At 50.1% G+C, this 18,553-nt stretch overlaps 1 protein-coding gene across 1 annotated transcript; it reads right to left on the bottom strand.

Moving 5' to 3' along the window:
* Positions 1–1,684: 1,684 nt before the first annotated feature.
* Positions 1,685–16,093, bottom strand: FGF16 (fibroblast growth factor 16). The gene is made up of 3 exons (XM_069062476.1): positions 15,766–16,093; positions 7,926–8,029; positions 1,685–1,969 (listed from the first exon to the last, which is right to left on the bottom strand). The coding sequence occupies exons 1-3, from the start codon at positions 16,040–16,042 to the stop codon at positions 1,724–1,726; spliced, it is 627 nt and encodes a 208-aa protein (XP_068918577.1). The 5' UTR covers positions 16,043–16,093; the 3' UTR covers positions 1,685–1,723.
* Between the last annotated feature and the right edge of the window lie 2,460 nt (positions 16,094–18,553).

Below are 18,553 nucleotides of genomic sequence, written 5' to 3'. Positions count from 1 at the left end.
CACTTTCCACATTCTCCTGCCTCCAAGCATTTGTTCTGTTTCTTATTCCTGACTTTTCCCATTTTTTCTCTTATTAGCTGACAGTCAAATCACCCTTCCAGGTTGAAGGGATTGGATCTTTTGCCCGATTCCATAGCATTATCTGTTTCTCTTGTGCTCACGATGTTTTTTATATGTGTACATGTCCCATTTCTCCTAATAAATCATAAGTTTCTCAAGGGCTAGGGGACCCCATCTGATTTGCCTTTGTATTCCTCCAGCCACAATGAAAGGGTGGGGCACATCATTGGTGCTTAAATATCTGATAAAGGAGGAGGCCAGTAGAAGTTAACTGTAAGGGGGAAGCTAGGTGGTGCAGTGAATAGGGCACCGGCCCTGGAGTCAGGAGGACCTGAGTTCAAATCTGACCTCAGACACTTGACCCACTTACTAGCCATGTGACTTTGGGCAAGTCACTTAACCCCAATTGCCCTCCAAAAAGCAAAAAAAAAAAAATTAAATAAAAAAAAAGAAGTTAACTCTAAGAGTCTCTGTGTGACCTAGAGTGAGTCCTTTACCTTCCTGGGCCTCAGTTTCCTGATCTGTAAAATGAGGGTGTTAGACAGATGGTCTAATGGTTCCCATTTTGGCCCTAGGTCTAGGATCTGAATGACCCCTAAAGGGTCCACAAAGCCAGTTTGTAGGAAAATGGCAAAAAACAAAAACAAAACATGACTGGTTTTGTTTCCTGGAGACCTGGGTTTCGTTGCCCGAACTGCCACATATTAGGTGCATGACCATGGCAGTGAGGAAACTTCATCAGTAGTCTTTGTGGTACCCTGCCCACCTTCCCACCGAAGCGAAAGCTAGCAAGAATAGCAATCCTCACCCTGTTCCATGGCCGAGTATTCAGTCAGCACTCAATAAATACTGAATAATGGGGTCACCTGCCTCTAAGCAGGCCAGTCAACACCACTGTTAAGGTGTTGGAGAGGAAAGGGAAACTGACCTCCTCCAAGAGAGTGAGCCAATCAATGAGGTCACCAGCAATCCACATCATAAAGCCGATTTTATTGCCAGTAAACCGTCAAAAACTCATTTGTTTCCTGTTTCAGTAGGACCTTATTCTTTCTGACTAAAATCCAGTCATAACATCTCTCTTAAAAATAAAATTCTTTTGAAATAAATAAACATACAAAATAAATAGCATATTTCATAAATAGTGTTTGCCCTTAACGCACAGTGTTCGTGCTTATATTGGAATATTTTTTTCCTTCCTACTCCCCTCCTCCCTCTTCCTACATATGGGGTTGTTGGCTCCCCAGGGATTTTTTGGATGGCAGCAATCTCTGGGGTCTTCTTTCATGTGCTTGGTGTCAAGGTGTCGGTGTGGTTTGTGTGGTGGGAAACAACCCCCCCCAACTCCCCTCCATTGCCCTCCCTTTCCCTCCCCTCCCTCCATCCCCTCCCCTCCCCCATCTGCTTTTTCACCACCTCTGGGGTGATATGCATGTCGTATCCCCACCCCCACCCCTCTTTGCCCCCCCTCCCCCAAATCACGCAACCTGTAAATACACTTTCAACAACAAGAGCTCGGCTGGATTGAGTTCAACTTAAGTGCTTCTGTTATCGAAGTTGTTAAAAAGGACCGGCTTGAAAGGCTATGAGTATAGAGCTCAAGGACATAACTGTGGCCCCACCACTGGGGGGGCGGGGGAGGGGAAACAGAGGCCAGGTGATCACATCATCTATAGCGGAAGAGGTCTCTGGACATGGAGGGCAGCTTGGAGGAGTCAACAGGCCTGGGTAAAAAGTGGGTGAACTTCTGGTGCCGCTTAGTCCTGAAGCCCTCTCGGGGTGAGCCGTCTTTGTTCAGGGCCACATAATATTGTCTCTCCGAGTCCGAATGCTTGTATAAGGTGGACGCATACGTATTGTACCAGTTTTCTTCAAACTGCTCCCGGAAAACACATTCTCTGGTGAGTTTCTTCTGTGAGGGGGAGAAAAAGAAAGGCAGACCCTTTTACATTTCTTCAGAAATGGCCCAGAATAATTTAGATTATACACAAGATTCCAGAGAATTGAGGAAAGTTTCCTCTTCTCAGCAGAATGAGGAGAGACGATGAAGGGATGGATGTTGAGTGTTGCACACAATATCACATTTGATTTGGTCAGCAAGTTGTCAGTAAACAAATATTAATCCCCTGCTGTGTTCTAGGCACTGTGGTAGGCTAGGCAGATACAAGTACAAAGAATGAAATAATCCCAGCTCACAAGGACTTCCAGGGGGAGAACAGCATGAGCAAGAGCCTGGAGGTGGGAAAAAGTAGGACCTGGCCTTAAATTCCAGTAAAGTTGAGTTTGCCCTTAGCTCATCAACTTTGCTGATTTCTTCCCCCACCTTCAAGGGCCCTCCCCTTCTAAAAACCCACCTTCAGTAAAGCAGCTTAATAGTCTTCACATTGAGGTGTCAGTGACAGAACAGCTTAGAATAAATAAGGATGAAAATCACTCCCAAGTCTCCAATGATTTCCACTTTCCTCCCGATCTTGGAGGGGGTAAGCCAGGAGTTGTTATTTCCATTTTATAGTTAAGGAAACCTAGGCCCAAGGGAGGTTGACATGGCTGAGGGCATGCAGTCGTACATGACCCGACCTGAGCCTGGGTTGAAAGGTAGCCCCATTTCCTCTACATAATGGGCACAGGGGCACGATCAGGGCTTGAAGCCAATTTGTGTCTGGGTGAGGTTTCCTGGAAATGATATCCCACAGGCATCAGTCACTGGACATGTCGATTGTGCTCAAAGAAGCAAGAGGAAGGGACAGCAGAAGGGGCAGAGGACCTGGGTTCCAATGCTGATTTTGCTCCTTGTTCCCAGCATGTCTTTGAGCTATGAGACTCAAAGGCCTCCAAGATCCCTTCCAGCTCTGACAGAATCTCTGAGTCATTGAGCAGGAACCTAGAGTTATGGGCCAAAAGGATGCTGGGAGTGAGGGAAAGGGGTAGAATTACTCATGGCCTTTGATTAGCTCTACCAGTAAAGCCAGGGCTATCTGAAATATTAAACAGCTGAAATGTGGAAAAAGAAACCTGAGATGTGCTGCCGCAAGAGGGACTCTGGTTAGATCTGAAGAGGCACTTCCCATAATACTGATGGGTATTAAACACTAGCGTGGCAGAAGTGAAGGGAGATGGTGAAATTGCCTTCATTAGAGGTTCCTTGAAACAGGGTCCTGCCCTGCAGTAGGGACCTTGGGTAAGTCATTCTTTCTTTGGGCTTCCCCTCGTGTCTAAAATGATGCTGGACGCTTTGGTTTCTTAGTCCATCTTGGCTCAGCCATTCTCTTTTCTAAAGTCCCTTTTTCCAGCTCTAAACCCAATGATATGACTGCTTTACCCTGAGCCCCTTCTGACTGAGGATGTATGCCAGCCTTCAGGTGCCCCCCTTGCCACCCTCTGGGTTCTCCTTGCTCAGAGAGAACTCAAGTTACATAAGAACAGTGAGATTCCAGCAAACCACACGAGCTGACAGGTGGCATGGCCTTAGACCTAGAGAAGCTCTCCCAAGAGGTGAGTTATGATCTCTCCCAATGATGGGCCCCTTGGAAGCTGGGGGCTGCAGGCCCCTGGGTCTCCCACAACAAGCCTATCCTTTCATCCTTGATGTGATTGCCATTCCAGAAGGGGACAGCGATACCAAGTGCTGGGGACAGGGCTATCTCTCAGATGTCAAGAAAAAATGTCCTACTCTAAGTAGGAGGGTTGGGGGAGGGGAGGTATACTGGGAGGCAGGCAGTCTGGGAGGGGGACTGCCCTGCTGGCTCCCTAGCATTTTTAGGCATCTGGCATGGTAGGGCCTGAGCTGGTCACAGGATCAGAGTGTTAGAATTGGAGAGATCCCCAAGGAATATCTAGTTCAGTCCCCTCTTGTTAAATGAGGAAACAGGCCCGAAAAGGAAGATGTGATTTAGCTAAGATCTCTGGACAATGGATTTTCCCTAGCCTGGAATGGAAATTAGAGATGGAGGGAAGCCACCAAAAGCACCTAGGTTAACAAGGGGGAAGGCCCTTCCTTCCTGGCTGGCATAAAATCTCATGAATGGCTAGGGAGGTGTCCCCAGTCCTTGCCTGACTCTCTCAGATACATTATGACCTGAGGGTATGGTGGGAGCAGCACTGACCTTGAATTCAGCTGACCTGTCTTTGACAGCTTGCTTTAGGCTAGTCATTTCCTTACCTTCCCTGGGCCTCAGTTTCTCTCCTCTGCAAAATGAGAAGGTGAAAGCAAGTAGATGATATCTTTTTTTCTCAGAAATTGAAGTGATCATCACCCACCTCCCTTTCTTTATTATTATTATTATTATTTGCTTTTTGAAGGGGGGAGGGGAGGGCAATTCGGGTTAAATGACTTGCCCAAGGTCACAGGGCTAGGTTTTTTTGTGTATTTTAAGTGTATAAGGCCAGATTTGAACTCAGGTCCTCCTGACTCCAGGGCCAGTACTCTATTCACTGCACCACCTAGCCACCCCTACCTCCCTTTCTTCTTGAAAACCAGTCCTGTAACCATCAGCTTTAGGCCCAAATCAGGGAAGCGTGTTTTGTAGTTAAGAAAGATTGAGGCGGGGGTGGGGAACCTGCAGCCTCAAGGACACGTGGCCCTCTAGGTCCTCAGGTGCAGCCTTTTGACTGAGTCCAAGTTTTATAAAACAAATCATTTTATAAGGGGATTTGTTCTGTGAGGTTAGGATTCAAAGGGCCGCACTTGAGGACCTAGAAGGCCACATGTGGCCTCGAGGCCACAGGTTCCCCCCCTCTGGATTAGGGCAAGGAGCTGGGGATGTGTGATTTCCTGGATATTACAGAACTCCCAAATGAAGATGCTTCCTTTACCAATAGAGACTGGCACTTTCTCTGACTTTGTGCATCAGAGAGGAAGGCCTTGGGCCCGGGGCTCCCCATTTCTGAGGCCAGCTCTCACCATTTACTACACCAGGTGTCAAACAGCCAGCCCACCCAACTCTCCAGGGTGTGGCCCAAATCGGACGAATGTGGAGTTCCTATCAGATTTTAATGTGTTAATGTATTAATTAAAAAACCAAATCTATAAAGATATGGTTTTCTAAGTCACTATGCAATGTGCTGGGATCCTTACATCCACTTTAGCGACCCCATTTCTGTTTGAAGTTGACACTGCTCCATCAGGCTGCCTCTTGAGCCCAAAAGCTAGCCTCAAGTCTTGGAAAGGCATCTTAGCTCTTAGGGGCCTGATGTATAAGATGAGAGGACCCAAGTAAATGATTATATGAGCATGTCATCTCTGCCTTCATTCAAGTCAGTGGCAAAAATGGTTAAAAGTATAGGGGCAAGCACAGATCCCTGGGACACTGTACTCAGACCTCCTTCCCAGGAGTCATGGGACTGTAATGGCCTACTGTTTAACCAGTCCCAAATACATGTAACTATTATTGGAGCCCAAGTCTCTCCATCTTGTTCAAAAGCAAAGCATGACTTGTCAAATGCTTTGCCAAAATCTAGGTAAACTCCAGCTAGTGTAATCCCCTGATATCCTGGTCTGCAAACACTATTAGAAAAGAAGTGGAGCATGTGGGCATACCACTTGTGCCTAGGTCAGTGCTGCATTGCCACTGACATCTATTGAGGGTGGTTTACTGGAATATGAAATGAATAAATGTCTTCTGTATCCTCTTCAACATCTTGGCATTGCTTTGATTTGGCCTGATACCAGGCCAAACCAAATACAGATCCAACCTGCTACCATCCCTGCCTGTGCCCTTAGCCTGAGGCATCAAGTAAAGGGTTGTGGGTTCTCTGCCAAGCTTGGCTGAGCTATAGTTCTGCTAGTAACTGCCCTTGCGCTTGAATGGGTGCTGCCAACTCCCTAGGGGCCTGCTGTCTGAGTTCCCAGCGTTTTGTTCTCCATGCCTTTCATAGATTCCCTTCTTTCTGCAGTTTGCAGTGGTGGAACGGCCACTGGACTTGGATACAAATCCCAGCTCTGCCGATGACTAGCCATATGCCCTTGGGTAAGTCACTTACCTCCCCTTTTCTGGACCTCAGTGTCCTCTTTTATAAAATGGGAGAGTTGGATTAGAAGACCCCCTAAGATCCCTTACAGCTCTAAAACTGTGATTCTCTTCCTTCTAGGATACCCCAGCAGGGTGCCCCGCCGTGCACACCACTCTTTGCGTTCCCCCCTCACCATACCATTCTAGTTGTCGGAGACAGGAAGAAAAGTGTTAGGAGGGCAAGAGGAAAAGTTCTGCTTTTGGAACCACCCAGCACTTCCCTGCTCTGAGTGTTTCATCAGGCCTCAAAGAAAGGATGAACCTAAGCCATCACTGCCTCCCTTCCAACCCATTCCCTACCTATTTCTGGATTGTTCTCCCAACCCAAATCCCTGCAGGGTCATAGAATCAGATTTGGAGATCATCAAGTTCAAACCATCATTCAAACCATCATTACACAGAAGGAAATGGAGGCACAAAGAAGTTTGTTAAATGACTCGCCCAAGGTCACACAGCTAAGCTTTGAAGCTAGATCTTCCTGACTCCAAGGTCCACCCTCTACTGGCTACATCTCACAGAATCTCTATGGGGCAGATAGCTGCTTGTTCAGGGTAAGCAGAGGAGCACAGGGGACAGCAGCCCTAGGAGCCTCCCCAACTATTGCTGGGCAGAGGCTGCAGGTGCAGACACAATGTGCCACATCTGCCATATCACCCACTGTTGGGCTGCTCACTTCTAGGAAAAGAGATTGACACCCTGCCCCTTTCTTTGATGTTCTAGGGGCTCTGCTGTGGAAAAAAGGATGACTTGGTGACAGCGGAAATCTCCAGGACTAGAGGAAGTTTTATGTGTAGGAAGAGTAGGTACTGGATAGTACCAGTTGGCCCATTCCTCAAGTTAGATCATAGATGACTGAGCAGGAAGGGGCCTCAAGAGGCACAATCCAACTGCTGCTTTTCCTTTCAAAAAGGAGGCAAATGAGATTTAGAAAAAGTCAATGACTTGGCAAAGGCTACATAGCTGATAAATTACACCCAAGATTCAAACCCAAGTCTGATTCCTTGGGCCATCCTCATTATGCTGACTTTCCTTTGCCCCTAAATCCCTCTCTGACCCACCTGTCCCAGTGCCCAATTCTTTACTCTTAAGAGTTAATCCTTTGGATTAAATCATCCTCTATCCTCTGGGCTCCTGTTAAGGTTAAAAATGAGGCCTGAGAGCTGGCAGCACAAGTACTAACCCATCAGCACCCACTAGGATGGATTTGTTTGGCAGATAAGGAGAAGGGTAACTCACCAGGGATCAGAGCTGAGTGGCTCTGATGGGGAAATGAGGCAAGTCACCTCTTACTGTTTAGGTTTGGATCCCAGTGCCACTCCTTACAACCTATGTGACCTTGTACGTATCATTTAGGCCTAAGATTTCTCTGCCATCAAATGAGATCCCTTCCAACTCTGACAATCATTTGAAGTTTGGGTAGGAGGATAAGGCTGGAAAAAGACTGAGGTGCTGAGCATTTCCTGGGCAGGCAGGTGCGATATTGGGGTGAGTATGGGGGAAGAAAGAGTAAAGACACTGGGCACCTTCACATGAGGGGAAACAGGAGGCAGGGGTCTCTTTGCTGGTTTTGCTGAGATCTAGGCTTATTTCAGAAGATGGGCTAGGGAGGGGGATCCAGTTACCAAACTGCATTTCTGGTGATGATTTAAGGAGTTATTCATTGCAAAAAAAAAGATGTGTCCTAAAAAGGTTTTCTTGTATTACTAGTGGAAAGTAACAATCTGAGCCCCAAACAAACCATTCAGAAGGTATCTTCTTGTCTTTTCTCCAGTAGAATCATCCCCCTCCTTTGTCAGCCCTAGGATTTCTACTACTTCCATCTAGCCCTGCCTCAGAAGGCATGACAGATCTTCAACTTACCGAGCCATATAGCTCGCCACGCTCATTCATCCCTAGGTACAAGCCTGAGTCCACTCCCCGGATGCTGATCAGTCCCACGGCCAGGCTGATAAATTCCAAGATTCCTACGGTGAAAAGGAAAAACACATTCACCATTAATGATGCCAAGAGGAAACAAGGACCCTGGCCCTCCTCCCTTCCCTTGTCTTTCTTCCCTTCAATTATCAAAACACTTGGGTAGGTTACATGACCAAACTGTTTTTGTTTAGGAAATGGGCATGCCCTGGAAAGGACAAAGGCAGCTGTGGGCTGAGGAGTGAGAGGGAGTGGTTTAAGAGACTTGGGGTCTAGTCCTGGCAAGGCCTCTCTGGGCTTCAGTTACTGTATCTTTAAAATGGGAACATGATCAGTAATTTGCAGTCCATATGCTTCCTTTCCCAACTCTCAGAAATCTCCAAGAATACATAGGTGTATAAGATTAATAGAGACTTCTATGTATTTCTCAGTTCACCTAACACAAACTTACAGTATAATTCTGAAATTCAGAATTAAAAGAATGATATATGAAATAAAGCTTTCCTAAAATGAAAAAAAAAAGAAATCTCCAAGAATAACCTAAAGCCACACTGAAGGCATTCTTTGTGGATGAGAAGGATAGAGGCAGGTAGGTCTGAACCAAAAGCATTTCACAGCAAACCAGATCTTTACAGTCACAACTAACTGTTGAGAATCCCATGTTGCACTGTGTCAGTTACGGACTTTCAAAAAATATTCGATGAAGGCAGAGCCAAATGCCACCCTAAAAGGCTCTCCCCCAACAGGATATTTCTCATACCCATGGCAAAGTCATGCAAAGTTTCTTGCAAGATGCCACAACTAAATAACTTTGTTTGATGACCCTTCGCTTCTAGTAGCATCAAATGAGGCCTCTTAACAGTGTCTTCCCCAAAGGTGCTTGGCACTATTATGGATGATGTCTGGTACAGTCCAAATGGAAAAGGGTTGTGGGTAGGTCCTCCAGATGCTTAGGTCTGTGGATGACATTACTGATTGCCTCAAGCCCCAGAACACTGCCAAGCCTCATCAGTGAGCCTCTGGCCACTCAGCCTAATAATCCACACATCAAATCCAAGTGGATGAAGACTGCTTGTTGTGCAGATTCTGATAAATGCTTGAATGAAGAACTCAGCTTTCCCATTGGCACACATATCTTGGACCCACATGGACAATGGCCTGGGGCTTAAATTAAATAGGAGTAGGACTGTGGGGCTAGAATACAGGGCTTTTAAGGACCCCAAGCTTCTCCTAAAACAAAGGGTCATCTCCTTCACACCAATCTTTGTTCATTGATTCTGGGTGGCTGTGATCAAGAAATACCTGAAGAATTGGAGTTAAGCTTTGCCCAAAAGGCGATGGTGACACATTGCAGGAGAAGCAAAAGAAAGGATTTCTGTCGGAGAGATATCTAACTATGAAAGAAAAGATGGTTCAGTCATGTAGTGAGGGAGACAGATGATCAACCCTGGAATTCCACTGGAATCCCTAAAATGTCAAGAGAATGGGTAGAAGGTTCCTAGCAGGTTGGGTTGACTCCTTGTTAAAGAGGCTGTGGACAAGTCAAACAAGGTGGTCAGAAAGGGATGGGTTGGGTTTGGGCCTGCAGCCCTAGAGGAACCCACGTTGATGACATTGATGACATCTCCAGCCCATTGAGTATTGACTAGGTCCTTGCCCAAGGACACTAGGGAAGAGAAAGGGCTTTGATGCCAAAGCCATCATTGTGGCTAAGGATCTCAGTTAATTCTCAGAAGAAAGGGGTCAGCAGCTTCCTTCCTGGTTGAGCACAGGATACTAGCTCACCTTCCTTTAGGGTGGCCCCTCCTTCATTTCTCTCCCTCCAGGACCTGCAGCTACCTCCAATCAATGAAAGCCACCTGGGACACTAGGTAGGTGGGTGGGACGCACAAAATGTCAGGGCTAGCAAGGAGCCTAGACTAACACAGAATGTTAGACTGCTAGGTGGCAGAGTGAATAGAGTCCTGGACTTGGAGTAAGGAAGCCCCGAGTTCAAATCTAGCCTCAGTCACTAACTAGCTGTGTTCTCCTCCATCTGGAAAATGGGGGCAAACAACAGCACTGACCTGACTGTGTTGTTGGGAGGATTAATGAGACAACATATGTGTCAAGTGCTTTGCAAACTTTCGATTGCTACATAGATGCTAGCTATTAACCATTATTAGATCTGGGAAGGACTTAGGAACATAGCCTCTCATTTTACAGATAAAGAAGCTGGGACCCAGGGTGATTTGCCAGTAAGGGGTCAAGCTCATCATTACCATCCTGAGAACTGACAAGTGACCTTCAGAAAACATTTGGGGAAAAATGGCAGGTCCTGGGGGAGCCCATATCACAATTCGGAGGTGTTAGACTGACTTCTTATTTTTGAACAGTCTCTTTCTGGAGTCTCTGGAATGAATAACCCTGCTTCTGCTGATATGGATAAGGGAGGTAAGATCTAAGACAATTTTCTTTTACTCAGAGCTAGCCAAGCAAAGGTGGAGAGATCAGGAAGGCCTTGGGAGCAGAAAAAAACCGTGTGGGGAGGGGATGGGGGAAAGGAAGTCAGGCCTAACATCAAACTTCAGAATGGGGCTATGGGCTGATGCCTTTACTATCAAAGGCCTCTGGATCCAGGCTGGGTAGGCACAATGGGCTTTCCCATGATCCACTTCCATTTGCCAGTCATGTGTCTCTCTTTGTTCTGTGTTTTCAGATGGCTAGGTTAATTTCCTAGGCCCTGACCCAGAGGCCTCTCCTGTCCTTTTACAAAGCACTATCTATGTGGTAGTTCATATTTCTAAGGCTTTTATTTTCTAAGAACTTGGCTGACACTGCTCTGCTGATTCCTTATGAAATCCTTGAGATCACTAGGAATCTTCAGAGGTCATCTAGTCTGATCCTCCACTTCCTGGAAGGACACCATGGAATGAGTATCTGTGGGTTTCTGGAACCATGGTAATCTCTAACAAGAGGGAGAGCCGGGGTCAAATCCTACTTAGGCCACTTACTACCTACCTATATGGCAAATCACTTGCCGTCTCTACCTCTCAGTTTCCTCCTTTCTAAGATGAAGGGCTGGCTTGCACTAGATAATGATATCTGAGATCCTTTGTAGCCTTTGTGTTCTTTAGTAATCTAACTCCAACATTTTATGGAGAAGGAAACTTAGGACCAGAAGTTAAATGACTAGCCCAAGGTCACACACCAAATAGCAGATCATTTGACTCTCAATTCATTCACTTTTTCCACTGCCCCGCTCAATATAACTTGAATCCCGGAGGTGTGGACCTGTCAGACAGGTCCATGTCCCTATTCTCCCTATTCCTGAAGTCCCCCTGCCTTTGGGTGCCATGTCTGTTTGCCAGTTTTCCTCTAAGCTGGAGTCCACCCAAGGGGGGGCCTGCTGAGATGCACGTGATGATGGGACACAAATTCCTGGCACTTGACCAGCAGGAATGCAGGGTGAACAAGCCCTTTCCCCCCTTTTGGAGCTTCAGCTGGAAGTAGGTGTTGGAGGGCAGAGTTGCTAAGTGGGCAAAGTTTATCTCCAGCACTCCCTGTCAGCAGCCAGGCCTGCAACCCTCCAGGACCAGGGCATCTGCAGACTGAAGTGGAAAGAACTCTGGATGTATTGTCTGTACACATTGTCAAATTCAATTGCTGTAGCAACTATTTTGCTTAAGTGACTTATTTTTTTATATAAGGGAGGGGTCAGTTTGCCAGGGGGAGGGGGAGTAGATCTAGAAATGACTGTGTCCTACAAACAAAAGGCATCGATGAAACTTTTAAAAAGACTAGAAGAATTAGAGCACCTGAATTCAAGTCCAGATTCTGTTACTTTCTCCAAATGTGACCTTGGACAAGTCTCTTCCCTTATTGGGCTTTCTTCTATTTAAATTGAGGATCTGGACCAGCTATCTCTAATCTTTTAGGATCTAAATGCTATGATCCTTCTCATTCATCTACCTTCATATTCCTTCAGGATTCACTGAGATGGTCAACAAATAATCCATGCTCAACTTGGGAGTTTTCTTGAAATAACACCTTATCCAAAGAAGTTTCCAAAGGGACCTCAGATGTAGATTGTTGGCTTGGAAGAGAGATTTTTGGAGGATGAGTGGACCTCTTAGTACAGCCTCAAATCGAGTCATCTATCTACATCTAGGGCTAATTGTGGCCATGCCCACTGAACCACAGAACAATCCTCAATCAAGAGCTTCACTACTAATCCAGGTTCTCTCCCCACCCACAGTAAACAGACCAACTGTCCCAGAAATTTCTGAGAAGCCTCAAGGAGAACTAAGTTTCCCTAAACAGAAGACCTGGGTTCAAGTGCTTCAGAGTAGTGATACGGAGGGGAAGACAATCCTTTCTCTTCTCTGGGACTCAGTTTCCTCCTCTGGCTCCAATTCCTCTTTACAGGCTTTTCACATGATATTCCCTTCACAAGTCCTATGTTCCTGCCAAACTGGCCTTCCTGCTATTGTTCCCTGCCCATAGCCTTCCATCTCCGGCCTCCATGTTAGTACTCAGGCCGTTCCTTAATGCCTAGCATGCTCTCCTTCCCCAGCTTGGCCTTTTAGGCTCTCTTCAAGGCTCGGCTCAAGATCTTTTGTAATTCCCTGTCATTAGTGCTCCCCACCCTGTACCCCCAAATGACTTGATTTTGCAGTTACTTGTCTGGGTGAATGTTGTGTCTCTCCAGTAGAAAGGGGCTCCTCAGGGCGGGGACAGTTTCATTTTTGTTGCCTAGTACCGTGCCTGAGGCACAGGTGCTTCAAAAGTGTTGTATTGAACTGAATTGCAATGGGAATTAGGATGCTCCCATCACCTAGCTCAGGGCTTGCTGCAGAGAAAACTGTGTGCTTCAAGGAAAAGTGGAGGAGCTAGGGCATCATGGTTTGCTACCCCCCAATTCTCTGACCTTTCCCAGTGCCAGAAGGGTTGGCACTGTCTGATGGGCAAACCCCAACATCTCTGGGCTCCAAATCAGCTCCTGGCACCCTGCCCCAGTGGCAGAGACTAGACTGTAACCCCCCCCCCCATCCCACCAGCTGCCAGGCCCCTGGTGATGTCTGCCTCCTGGTCTCCAAGTACCCATTGGGAAGACTGGGGTCCGAGTAGAATGGGCCGGCTGGCCAGCCAGACGGAGATTTCAATCCTCCTGGCTACCGAATGCAGATGGGGAAACAGTCCCCTGTGCCAACACGTTATTACTTGGAGTCAGGGCTGTGCTTGGGCTCAGCCGGGCTCTCTCTGAACACTCGGATTCCAGGGTAATCCTCGGGGGCCCTGCTCTCCAATTACAACAAATAGCTATTTACTTTACGGGGCCTTTGGAGACTACACCCCTTCCCCCAAAGCAGAAATCTATAATATTTTATATCTTCAGTCTGGTCTCCTTTACTCTGCTGGAATGTTGACTGCTAAAACACTTATGGAATGTTCAAGTTTCGATTTATTGAATACTCCGCCTGATTAAGTCCAAAAGGAGGGTGGGGTGGGGGGAAGGGCTCCAAAGCCCAAGCTCCCCCTCATCCTTTACTACAAGCTAGACCAAGGTTTGGGTCTGTGTTAGGTTCAAAGTCGGCAGGGGAGGTGGATGCAAGACAACTTTGAGCAATGTTCTAATTTCCTTTATGGGAAATCCACCAATCTGAGGAGGGAAAGGTCCGGGAAGAGGCGATGCTGAGTGTATCTGGGGCAGATTTTTTTTTCTTAAAAGAGGTAAGAGGTAAGCTGGTGGAGAGGGGGAGGGAAAAATATGCTACTGGTGATTTGGCAGGATTTGGAGCCAAAATGGACCTTTGAGATCCTCTACTCCACCCCTCCTGGAATTTTATGGATGGGGAAACTGAGGCCAAAAGAAGTTCAAGGGCTTGTCCTGGATCACAAGGATAGTTAAATGGAAATGGGACATCAACTCAGGTCCTTTGATTCCAAATTCCAATTTCTTTTCCCTTTAAATTCCCAGTTGAAAAGGAAGAAAGTTGGGTCTTTGGGGCCCTAAACAGGAATTAAAGACCAATGGCCTCAGGGTCATTTATTTTGCCTTTACTTTGACCTTGGAGATTCCTAGGCCTTAGGTACCAGGATAGCCACCTCCCCGGCCCTCAGGGTTCTATCAGTCTGTGAGGCTCTGGTCACATACCAGCAGCCAGCCACCCCAGAATCCTTAGGCCATTCCTTCTCTGTGGAAAAAATCCAGTTCTGGGGGCAAAGGTGGAAGGGTTCCCTCCCTTGGAGAAGTGGGGAGAGCTGAGCCAAGCTAGCAACCTGCAGTGGGCCCCACCCCCTCCCATTCCCCCTTAGGGACCTGCAGAAAGTTTATACAGACACCTGCAGCCCTCAACTGAACTCCCCCCCACCCCCAAACTTACTCTACTTCAGCTCAGAATGCATTTTTCCAAGATGACATAGGCCTCATTAGGGTTCCTGCTTGCTCTGAGCAGGCCAGCCCTGTCCCCAAAGCCATTTTCCAGGCTGGGCCCTGCCCTCAGACCCCTCTTGCTATACCCCTACACTCCTTCATGGTGCCTGCTTTTTGCTTTTCTAGTCTGGAAGGAAAGATAACTTGGGAGGGGGGTGTGGGGGGTAGTGGGAAGGAAGGCTTAGGAAGATGAGCCTTGAATTTGCGTTGGCTTGGGGGTAGGAAGGGTCACCTCCTCTCTGCTTAGGCGGACACAGAGTCTCTAGGAAGGGAAAGAGTTTACTGGGCCTGAGGATTGGGCTGCTTGTCACTGCACCTGCGGAATGACTTAGCACTGGGGAGAATAGGAAATTGAAAATAAAAATGGCCACATTGCTAGGGAGTGAGCACATTTGTTTAGAGACCTAATGATCTCCATCCTGGGACATGGTTTATATTAATGTGTAATTAGTTCTGTATGTGAGACAGGCGGCTGTGCCCTTTGAACAAGCTGCCAGGAGCTGGGCAGCCATGGGGCCATCCCATGTGCTGGGCAGAGGAGAGATACCTGTGTCTGGAGTCGGAGGGGGAGGAGTCCTTGCCAGCACCCTAGGCCCAGGCCAGGAGGGGTGGAAGCCGGGTATAGTGGGAAATAGCCTGGATTTAGAGGCACCAGATCTCAGCTGGAAACTAGACTCTGCCACCCTAAAGCTCAGGCTCAGTCCCCGGCTTTGGGAAGTTCCCATCGCGCCAGTGACTTGCGGGTTCTTCCTACCCCACCCTACAAAGTGCGGTTTTCCCAAGGCTGAGGCACAGAGCCAGTACTGACACCCTCCCCATCCTCCCTCCTCCGACCTCCCTTCGAATCCGCCGGCCTGCAAAGCCGGCCTAGATAGAACGATCGATCAATTAATTGCCAAGCATCGATTAAGCGCCTCCTCGGTGCCTGGCACCGTCAGGGGGCTCTAACCCGTAGCTCTCCCGAAGGGGCACAGCACCGCAGAGCGCCCGGGCAAGCCAATGCAGTCCCGCCCCGACGGAGGAGGAGTCCTCCAAGGGAGCAGGGGTTACACCTGCTTCACTCAAGTCCCCAGGAAGGCTGCAGGTCAGGCGGGCAACACTACGTCTCGCGGCCACTCCGCGGGCCACCCCGCCCCCCTCCTGCCTTGTCTAGGCGCCCTGGCTCCGAGCATTGCCCAGAGCTCCCCACGCACAAGCTCAGACTGTCCCCCAGGCACACTCACGCTCAGCTCCCCCGGCCTCGAGGGCAGCCAGAGGGCAGGCAGATGGCGGGTGTGCCAGTGGCCCGTCCCCCCCCCCCGCCCCCGCCCCCCCCCGGGGGGCGCGACTCCCCCCCCCCCCCCGCCTGCCCCGGCCCCATTCCCCTCTCACCGAAGCGGCTGTGGTCTTGCCGGGTGCCGTGCACAGTCCCGTTGGGAAAGATCTCCAGGTGGAAGCCGGTCCGGCAGTAGAGCTGTCTGCGCCGCAGGATCCCCTTGAGGTGGGCGAAGTCGGTGGGCGAGCCGCGCTGCAGCTTGCCCTCGATCTGGCCCAGCCGCTCGGTCAGGAAGCCCGGGGAGTCGGCTAAGGGCATGCTCCCCAGGGACGACGAGAAGCCGTGCACGTCCCAGTCCAGAGAGGCGCCCAGGGCCCCCCCGAGCTCGGCCATGGCCCTGGCCACCGTAGGGGGTGTGTGAGAGAGCGTATGCGTGTGTGAGTGTGAGAGTGAGTGTGAGTGTGTGCGCGCTCGGGTGTGTGCGCCGCGGGCTGGCTGGCTGGCTGGCTCGCTCCCTGGCTGGAGGAGTGGAGGGCGAGCAGGGGCGAGGGGAGCAGGCAGGGTTGCAGGGCTGGGGCTGAGCTCCCCGCTTCCCCGGCTCCGGCTTCTCTCGCTCGCTCTCTGTCTGTCTCTGGGCCTCCCTCTGGGCTGGCGGGCGGGTGGCCCAAGTCGTGGCCGGCCGGGGGACCTGCTCGGCTCGCTCAACGGCGGCGGCGGCGGCGGGGAGCGCGCTGCTGGGACGGCTGCTGCAAGGCGCTGGGAACAAAAGTGGCGGGGCCCCTGGGCCTTGATCTCGGGCTGCCTTTCATCCCTCGGTGTGTCCGGCTATCACAGGCGAACGCCACTTTATATACATCCGCACTCACTCCCCTTACATTGACATATTGGGTATTTAAATACAAGCCACACCTCACTGGCATCCCCTCCGAGATTGGTGTGCGTGGTTTGGGTTTTTTTTTCCCCCCTTCTCGGATCCATTTGGCTCTTTTTGGGAGAGGGGGGTGGAGAGTGAGTGAGCTTCACTCCCTCTTTTATTATGAAAAAAAAAAAAAAAACCGGCAGGAAAAAGCTACACATTGCAGCGAGCCATAACAGCTTTTGGCGAGTTCTTCTGAAACTGTTGATGAAATAACGGAGCCCCGTGCGCGGAGACCGGTGGCGTCCCCAGGCACCGGGGCGTGCGTCTGATTGTCTGATAGCTTGCCTGATCGTGTGCCAGGGTGCCCCTCCACCTTGTGTCCCGGGCACGTCCCCGACTCCCCCTCCCCGTCTACACTCTGACTTACCAGGCGCCCTGACCCCAGTCACCTTTGGACCCTCTGAGACCCGGAGAGAGAAGTTGGGCCAGGGCTAGAACGCCTCCCCCCTCTCCCCATCTCGACACTTGTATTTAGATCCCTCGATGTTCATCTTGCCCAGGACAGAGCTGAGACCCAGAGGAGCCCTGCCACTTCACAGACTGGGTGCTCCTGGGAGCAGGGCCTGTTTCACTTTTGCCTTTGTGTCGCAGCGCAAACCACGGTGCGGGGCACTTAGTAGGCGCTTATTGATCACTACACAGGTAGTTAGTGGCAACAGCCAGGCTTTCAACCCCAGGTCCTGTGACTCTTTCCCACCGTCCCCACAGGTGGGCAGCCAGGGGAAAGAGGAGACAAATACACTGGGATGGGGGGATGCCCCTGAGCCCCTATAGTCACTGGGAGGGGAACAGGAGGGAGGGAGAAAACCTCTCAGAGGAGGGAAGACTTGCAGGGGCGTTTCGCTGAATATGGGGGGAGGCAGGGAGGAAAGTGATCTTTTTGAAAAACGATCTCGCCTGGTTTTAAGGCTGCGTTTTTTACAGGCCTCTTGAGAGCAGAATATACGCAAGGAGGCTTGAAGCCTGTTGTGGGTTTTTCTTCCACCTTTTTCATGAGGGAAACAGGTGTTTCCTAGCTCTCTCCTGTGCTCGGCTCCCTGACACTCTATCTGCAGCAGCTGCAGCCGCCGCTGGCGAGGGCCGGAGAGAAGAAGGAGAAGGAGGAGGAGGACCCAGCCCGGGTGCCTGGGGCGAAGTGGGGGCCGGGGGAGGGGGGGCTTCGGAGGAACTCGGTCGAGTGGAGGGCTCGTGAGCCTGGTCCAGGCCACAGCCCCAGGGCCCGGCCACAGCTCCGGGGCGCCCTGGGGGTCGGAGGGGGTCAGGCGCGGAGCAGCGCCTCGGCTCTCCCCAGCGCCAGCTCCCTCGGGGCTCCGAGCGCCCCAGGCCCTCTCGCCGGCGCAGCGCTCGCCGCCTAGACGGCGCTGTTGCTCGCAGCTTCTGCCTGCATGGTAGGGCCGCTTTGGCCCTGTCGGCCCGTGGAAGGGAGAGCTTAGGAAGAAAGGGAACTCTCCTAGGCTGCGAGGGGCATTTGGAGGCTGGGCGCCTGGCAGAGAGATGTTCGACGTCGCGCACGCCGCCTGCATCGTCTCTTCTTAGGGTTAGGTGTGGAAGGGACCTCGGAGGTAACAAAGGCCGACCCACTTGACCCGGCTGGGGGTAGTTTCTGAGGGCCAAATGACTAGTTCGGGGTCCAATTTTAAACCCAGGTCCAGTCAGTGTTCTTTACTCTGTGCCCCATTTACCTTGACCTCAAGTTAAATCAGGAAGCATTTATTAAGCGTCCACTGTGTGCCACGCGCTGTGCTAAGGGCTGAGATCCCGCCACCATCGAAACAGAAGGAAGACCGTCGAAATGGGAGACGGCCGTGTCCAGACAAGATCTAGGCAGGATAAATTCGAGATAATCCCCAAGGGACGGCACTAAAGTTAAGGGAGGACCGGGAAAGGCCTCTTGCAGAAGGTGGGGCCTTAGTTGAGACCTGAGGGAAGCCAGGAGGTAGACATGGGGAAGTCAAGAATTCTGGCCTTAGAGGGAGCCAGTGAAA

The sequence above is a fragment of the Petaurus breviceps genome, unplaced genomic scaffold (assembly GCF_028583685.1).
Source record: "Petaurus breviceps papuanus isolate PSGF00001 unplaced genomic scaffold, PetGlider_PUasm1.0 90459, whole genome shotgun sequence".
NCBI classification, from domain to species: Eukaryota; Metazoa; Chordata; class Mammalia; order Diprotodontia; family Petauridae; genus Petaurus; species Petaurus breviceps.
Note: the sequence above shows the minus strand (reverse complement) of the source record. Positions and strands in the feature narration are given on the sequence as shown.

What these genes read in the sequence shown, in the direction of transcription:
- FGF16 (XM_069062476.1), bottom strand. Translation starts at nt 16,042, where the DNA reads ATGGCCGAGCTCGGGGGGGCCCTGGGCGCCTCTCTGGACTGGGACGTG. An exon ending in GCAAGACCACAGCCGCTTCG is followed by an intron (nt 8,030 to 15,765) that starts GTGAGAGGGGAA and finishes TTTTCACCGTAG; the next exon opens with GAATCTTGGAATTTATCAGC. An exon ending in GTGGCGAGCTATATGGCTCG is followed by an intron (nt 1,970 to 7,925) that starts GTAAGTTGAAGA and finishes TCCCCCTCACAG; the next exon opens with AAGAAACTCACCAGAGAATG.